General features: G+C 33.0%; 1 protein-coding gene across 10 annotated transcripts; it reads right to left on the reverse strand.

Annotated features, from left to right (window-relative positions):
• Positions 1-972: 972 nt before the first annotated feature.
• LOC137814902 (importin subunit alpha-1b) lies at positions 973-6,619 on the reverse strand. 10 transcript variants are annotated; one of them, XR_016514730.1, is made up of 11 exons: positions 6,198-6,619; positions 4,488-4,712; positions 4,306-4,408; positions 4,138-4,229; positions 3,906-4,037; positions 3,457-3,642; positions 2,926-3,089; positions 2,690-2,768; positions 2,319-2,447; positions 1,666-2,017; positions 973-1,427 (listed from the first exon to the last, which is right to left on the reverse strand). XR_016514730.1 is itself a non-coding variant. In XM_068617841.2 (11 exons), the coding sequence occupies exons 2-11, from the start codon at positions 4,668-4,670 to the stop codon at positions 1,064-1,066; spliced, it is 1,560 nt and encodes a 519-aa protein (XP_068473942.2). In that variant the 5' UTR covers positions 4,671-4,712; positions 6,198-6,619; the 3' UTR covers positions 973-1,063. The 10 variants fall into 10 exon arrangements, 5 of the variants coding, with proteins under 5 accessions (XP_068473942.2, XP_068473940.2, XP_090149887.1 ...); XR_016514732.1 differs by having other exon boundaries at positions 1,666-1,793; positions 2,646-2,768; XR_016514727.1 differs by having other exon boundaries at positions 2,690-2,771.
• Positions 6,620-7,777: the final 1,158 nt, after the last annotated feature.

Below are 7,777 nucleotides of genomic sequence, written 5' to 3' on the forward strand. Positions count from 1 at the left end.
TTATAATTATAACATGAACCGTGAAGAAGAATCGTGATACATGCATTAAATTAATATTAAAAAAAGTGCCATTATTGGAAAAACCGGTGCAACGACATATGTTAAAATGTTAAACTATTTATTTGATTAAAAAACCGGAGTCGATTATAAAATATGACAAGTTTAATTAAGCACTTCTACACCTCACATTATGGGTTTTTTTTCATCTATAAATACTCAAACGAAATTAGGTGTTAGTTATAAAAGAATATTTTGTCAATTATTATTTAATTTGGTATTTCTATTTCTCAAACTTTTAATTTTTTTTTCCTCTAATTTAAGAATTAGTGAATATTATCCTTCCGATTGATGTAGTTATGTGGGTGGTGATAATTAAAAGACAACATTTTCAATAGTGACCATTTTTATTACTTGCGTTAATGTGGTGTACTTCAGAGTCTAAAAGCATAATGGATTAAAATATTTTGTTTTGATTTAAAAAACTGAAAAAAGTCATTCCCATATTAAAAAATCATTTAATATTTTACATTTTTATATCATAATTAACTTTATATTGCGCACTTTCCTATCGATTTTATCAACGAGTGTGACTGGTTGAATATGTAAGAATGAAAGAAAAATAAGGTAGAATAAAATGAAATAATATAAAATAAAAATAGACGTTTTTTTTTTTAACTATAGTCAATACTAAAACTTATACTTTCATAGATATTATTTAAATTTCCCATATCAGTCTTAGCAAATCTAAAAGCTAGAAAGGTATTAAATAATGAAAATGTATTATTTCATAGGCTTATATTCTATTTCATTTCATTTTGAATGATGAAAAAGGCCAATAAGAATTTTGAACTCCAGATAAGGAAATAAAAGAGCTTCTGGTTAATTTTTATTTATCATTTCTAGTAATATATAGAGACTAGATAAGGTAACTACTATTTTATTTGAATTTCTTAATATAATTAAATAGATGTATTAGATTTAAATGTAATTTTATAGCTGAATCAAGTGACTTTATTTGTTTGAAGAAAGTGATTTAAACAGAATGCAATACAATTGTACTTTCTCAACGCATGTAAGATGATGAAGATGATGATGACGACTTGGGTTTGTTAACTCCGAGTGAAAAATCAAGCAGGCTCACGCACATATCCGTATCTTCCAACTCATTCTCTGCCCGAAAGAGATCAGAAATCCACAAAGCTCTCGTATGAACCTCATTGTTGTCATGGATCTGCAACGTTTCAATCTTCTCCAATCCTCCACATTCCTCAACCCTTTTAGCAAAAATATTGCCGTTCTCATCCTTGTCAGCTTCTCCAACTGCCAAAATGTTCACCAGCCCTTCCAGACAAAGTGTCACCATCTTTGGGTCTGGATAGGTCAAGAGCTCACATACTGCCTCAATACAACCCACAGCCGCAAGGGACCTACGATAATAATGTTAGTAAAAATTATTAGATCGACTCTTATAAAAACACTTGCATTATAGTAAAAATTATAAGAATGACCTTATGAAAATGATGTAAGTGAATCCGTATTAAAATCTCACAGTAGGATCCTTGTAGATGAACTCATTATAATAATATGGAAAAGAGCAAAGATTTTGCAGCACCAAAAAAAGCATAATGAATATATCAAAGAGCACGTCAGGTATCGTCCTTGTACCTGACATTGTCATAAGATCCTTTAGAAGTGACATTGTAGATCGCGCAGACAGCCTCCCTCTTGACCTCAAACTCAGCAGTATGGAGAATTTGAACAAGAGGAGGAATAATATTGGCATCAAACACAGCCTGCAGAAATAATAAAATAACTAATTTTTCAAAGGTTTCACTATTTTTTATGTAAACAGATTTCCGTAAATTCTCATGATCACTTGTTATCTTATCACCTAATTCAAATGCATTCCAATCCAAAAAACATAATCACTTTCTCTCCATTCTTCACCCCTAAGGTGGACCTCGATTCTTTCTAGAAATGAAGTTTACAGAAAAATATTTCCGCTTTGTATTGAAACCTGCAAGAACTTCTTTGTATGAACTTCCAGTAAGAAACGGCAAGCATATAAAAAAAAAAGTTTTTCCGTCGTACAGTCATGGAGATGAAAACAATCTCCGAATAAATTACTTACTGTTATAAATTATCAAATACGGTAATTTAAATGACCAGGCAATACATTCTCAAGCACCCGATACTTGTAGCAAAAAATATTAAACACTACCGTGGGCCTATTTCAATATGATATTTCCTTAATAAATGGCTTGAACTAATGGTAACTCAACAATATATAGACTCAGAGATCCATTAGCCTTTCCTACCTGTATTTGAGCTCGAGTCCCAGCTGTGATATTTGCGATTGTCCAACAAGCTTCTTTAAAGATGGATTTTGTGTATTCACGCGTAAGAAGTTGGTGAAGACACGGAAGCAATTGGTTATCAATCAAAAACTGAAAATAAATTACTTAATTAGTAGCAATTGAATTAGAAGACGGTATATACAACGTTTATTTATTCAGAACACAGAAGATAAAAGATGAAGGGACCAGAAAAATGATATTGTCCCAATATTCAAATGACATGTTGATCCCACTATGTTCTACAACCTCTATAATGACAAAAATGTGTATGTAACAATTATATGATACCTTGCCCCACAACATAACAATTATGTGAAACATGGTCCTTCTACCTGTGCCTGAGCCTCATCACCAGCAGCAATATTTCCTAGAGCCTGAAGCGCAGGTATAATAACTGAATGCGATGGATGCCTGCTAAATGAAATTTAAATCATCTCAAAGTGCGATAGAAAAAGAAAATGGTACGCAGAAACATCATGAACTGACCCATATTTTTTTCTAGAAAATGAAAGTCACACAAAAGGTAGGAGATGATATATATAAGCTCAAAAAAAGCAGGGTGGCATACTGAAGAAGTTGCACAAGTCTTGGGCAAACTCCTAGTTCAACAATAGCTTGACTTTTGCCAATTTGACCTTCCGAAAGGTAAGCCAGAGCCCAGCATGTATCGGTTAAAACTTCCTCATCGGTCGCGTGGACGAGTTGTTGAAGAGCAGGTAAGGCAATCTTTACCTGACAATGATCAAGCCATTTCTCATTAATATAGTACTAATATACAACAGTATGCATGTTACGATAAAGACGAATGTACAAATTAATAGCAGTCATATATAACTATTTATACAAGATATTACACAGTTCTCAGTCTAACAAGGGAACTGGATTCAGTGTAGCAAAATTAGCATGCTTACACTCATATGTTCATTATATCTGTAAGCATTGAATGAAGATTACACCAACCAAATTTTAAATGTGTGCTTTAACGCCGATTAACTTAAATAAATCAAGAATCATCTGATTTCCATCTTACATGACATTTTCAAATTATTGAATGGTGAAAGCATGAAATTCAAATAAATCTCAGAAAATAAAAAATTACCTGTTCAAAGTTTACTGGAGGCATTCCAAGGAACAAAACAGATAAACACCACGTAGCATTTCTCAACATATACAATGTTGAATGTGGCTGCAACTGACATAATAATGGCTTGAGAGCACCATGGTTAAGAGCAAGATCCCTATGGTCTGGGGAATCAGCAACAATGTTCCCTAAAAGGCATACTGCCTGTTCAAGACATGGGAAACCAAACTCGATTATGTATTTTTTTGTTCCTTTTGAGGGTGGTGGTACAAATAATCAAGAGAAAGCAAATAAAAGTATTAATAAATACTTAGGAAAACGGTTATTTTGGAAAAACGCTTTGTACATGAAGAAAATAAAAACTACAATTCGTTGAAAAGAGAGGTTCAAATACTTGGGAAAAGGGATCAAACTGAGTCATTAACAGAGGAAATTGAAGAGTTTAGAAAGCAAACAGACGACTTGACCTCTTCTCTGGTATCCCCATCGGTACTAGAGAGAAGATTGACCAAGATTGGAATAACACCAAGTTCAACGACAGCACTTTTGTGTTGGGATGTTCCGGAAGCAAAATTAGATAAAATCCACAGAACTTCTATCTGCACAACACATGGAACGGAAGAATAACAATTTTGTGAATGAGGTCAAAACAGAAAATCTTAACAAGAGAATGGAAATCCAATGCATGCAGAAGCATACCTGCAATTGGGGTGCGTCGTCTCTTGACAATAACTCCACAAAGCGAGGGAGAATACCATTCTTAACGACCTCATCAACTGGAGGGGCCTGATCTGAACTAGAGACCCCCAATGAATGAATGCTATAAAATTAGTATCATATGATAGTGAAATATGAATTGATATATACCACCAAGTGTTAACATAGTTCTTAAGTGAGCAGTTGCCTCCAATTGCTTATGAGGGTACTCATCACATAAACGTTTCACTATCTCAGGAACAGCTTCCGACACCTAATGATTAAAGGGAAGAACTAAGTAGTTGCAGAAGAACTAATTAAATAAAAGACGTTGTAAGTGGTTCTAAAGATACCGTATCGCAGGAGTGTTTCTCTTCTCGTTTGTTGAGAAGAGTGGTTTGGCGTTTGATTTTTCTGATGCTCACGAGGTCTTCAACCCTCCTTCTCCTACTGTCTTCCGCGTTAATCCCAGTCTTGTAACTTTTCTTCCTCGCCTTCCAAGAAGAACCAGAACTAGAACCAGGTCGCAGAGACATTCTCCACTTCTTGCCTTTTCTTTCTTTCTTTCAAGAAGCAATCTGCGAGAGCGTGTGTTTGTGTGAGTTCAACCAAACTGAAAACTGTAAACTGAAAACAGAATGGCCTCGTTCTAGTTTAATCAACCCAACGTGCCATTTGTTTAAATTAGGATTTTTTAAATAATTATTAGTTTTATTTAATCGTCATTTAAATAATATTATAAAAAATAAATTATGATTACAAAAGTGAGACACCCACACTTTTTATTTATTTATTTGGTCTCTTGTTTCTTTTCCACCTCTCCAAACATCTTCCATTTCTCATATTTTTTGCATTATTCAAAACCCGAATATAAAATGAAGATTATGAAATTTTATAAGGAAATTTTAAACCTTCAACTCCAAAATTTTATTTCAAAACAAAGGTTTCTCTTGTATTTTAAATAAAGTAGCATTTTCATATCTTAATTATTTAAATTTTCACTTCTATTAAAATTATAATAATAAATTAATAATTTTCTTCATATATATAACAATTTATTTATTTATTTTATATTAAATTGTATTCTTTTAAGGATAAGGATATAACTTTTATGTTTTAACATGAAAAATTATAATTGAGTCACAGTATTATTATTTTTTACATTTTTAGTATATTGCAATTAAATTCTTCCAAAAAATTCTTCTAAAATATTTATTCAATTTAAAAAAAAGAATCTTCTTCATAATTTATTTTGTTTAAGTTTTAGTCTAATATGTTAATTATTAAATAAAATAAAGAAAGTAAATATAGCTTATTAAATATATAAAGTAAACTATTGTCTATTTAAAAATTAGAAATGTTATTCAAAGAGCTATAGTAAAAGGTAAAAAGAATAAGTGAAAATTTCTCAAATATAAATAAAATATTTAAGTATCTATCTGTCTATAAATATAAATATATATATATATATTCATTTTTATTTGAGTATTCTTCATTTTTGACTTGAAACTTAATTTCCTAGCATGAATAACAACTTGCAAATTTTAAAATTTAAGATAATAACATTACTAATAAGTATAAATGTTTTAAATTATGGGGATAATATTAGTTATATTAAATACAAAATCTAAGCCTAAAAAAATAGAACATTTGAAAGAGTGGAGTCATAAGAGACTTAATGGGATATTAATTAGATTAGTTATGTTAATCATACTCACATGTATACTGAATTGCATATAATGGTAAGAAAAAGCTAAACTACAAAATAAAACTCGAGCTACTTCTTTCCTGTTAAGTTTCCATTAGAGCTTTTCAAAATAACAAAATCTTAAAATTACTTTCATTCCCCAAAGAAATTGGACGATAACACCAATCCCGGCAGAACCTTCAAAGCTTCAAAAAGTAAATAAAGAAATCGAGGGTTGTTGAGAATTTGGGGGAAACTTGATTTGGGGATTTTGAAAAGGATAGGGTTAGAGATGCGTTGGTGAATTGCATATAATCAATTGTCGACGAAGGAATTAAAGAAAAACTAGTGGCAGTGAAGTAAAGAGAGAAGTTACCTATAGGTAGTGTGAGAAAAGGAATCGTGAACTCCGCTTCGGAACTCAAAGAAGACGAAAGCCATATGAAGAACGCACTCGAACGCGTAGCTGCAGAGCCAGAGTCTGAGCGCCGTAGACGGTCGCTGGCGCAGCGTTGAGAGGAGGGCGTCGGCGGCCACGACGACGAAGGCGAGGTTCCAGACCTTCTCGAGGACCAACACCGTGCGGGAGTACCCGCACTCAGCGCCGTCGTCATCGTTGGATCGACGGTCGACACATTCGGAGAGGAAGAGATGGTGGCGGGAGGCGGCGACGCGAAGGGGAGAGTGCACACGGTGGTGCAGCGGAGCACGGGATCAGCGCTGGTCTTGTTCCATATTAGAGAGAGAAAGAAAGAAAATGAATTTGTAATTGGGCTTGGACTGGTGCGTTTGTTTTGTGGCAAATGCTCCCTGCACCCAACACTTTTTAACCTCCACCCAACAAAATTTTAAAAATTCCAAAAATGCCCTTTTTTCCGGAAATAAAAATCCGGAATTAAAAATAATATATTTCGGAAAAATATATCCGGAAGTGGTTATTGAGTTTCGGAAATAAAATTTAAAATTCTATTCCGGACAAAAAAATCCGAAATTGATAAATAATACATTCTGGAAAAAAAAATCTGGAAAAAAGATTATTATGTTTTGGAAATAAAAATTCAGAAACAAAAATGAAAAACTCATTCCGGATAAAAAAATCTGTAATATAAAATTTCGTTTCGGAAAAAAAAATCCAGAACACATATTTTGGAATCTTTTTCTAAGGATAGTTTCGTCTTTTCCGCTGAAATCGGGTGCAGTGATATGGTGCAGGAAGCAATTGCCTTGTTTTGTTTAACAAAAATGGGACGTGGCTAGTTTTTGTTAATAATTGAATGAAAAAGAGGGTTGATTCTCCCTACACCCAATTAATTCTGACTGCACCCAATTTTCGTAAGAAATGTCCATAACATCCTTAATAATCTATGCGAAATGACCCTAACATTCTTAATGAAGTGAAATTAGGTTACATGCACCTAACAACCAAGCATGGTGCACACTGTCCTTCATTGTTTCTTGTGGACATCTTCTTCCGGAAGCCTTACAAACACATGCACAGACTATGTTTAGCGTCGTTCAGGCAGCACTTTTGAGTCACTTCGACGGTGAAAGAGAGAGAAGGCACCAGAGAAGGAGACACGTCACAGAACGGTGAGTTTTTCGCGTTTTTTATGGGTTCCGAATATTTTTTTCCATAACTGTTTTAAGAGTTCTGAATATAAATATCTGTATGCACCGCAAATGAGCAAATTCAGAAGTCTTTTTCATTAGGTCCGGATTTGAAAATCCAGAATGTGTTTATTGTGTGCTTTTTTTTTCTCTCAATCTCTGTCTTCAATGATTAATGCATTTCGAAGTATATAAATGATAATATAAATATTTTATAATGAAAAGCAAGTGTTGTGGTTTTATGGATACCTTTTAATGTTATTTTACTTTTATTCTTTAAATTGGTTTGGTTTAGAGGGTTTAATCCATTAAAAGTAACAAAATCATCACACTACCAAAAAATAAGTT

The sequence above is a fragment of the Phaseolus vulgaris genome, chromosome 1 (genome assembly GCF_051622355.1).
Source record: "Phaseolus vulgaris cultivar YP4 chromosome 1, ASM5162235v1, whole genome shotgun sequence".
NCBI lineage: Eukaryota > Viridiplantae > Streptophyta > Magnoliopsida > Fabales > Fabaceae > Phaseolus > Phaseolus vulgaris.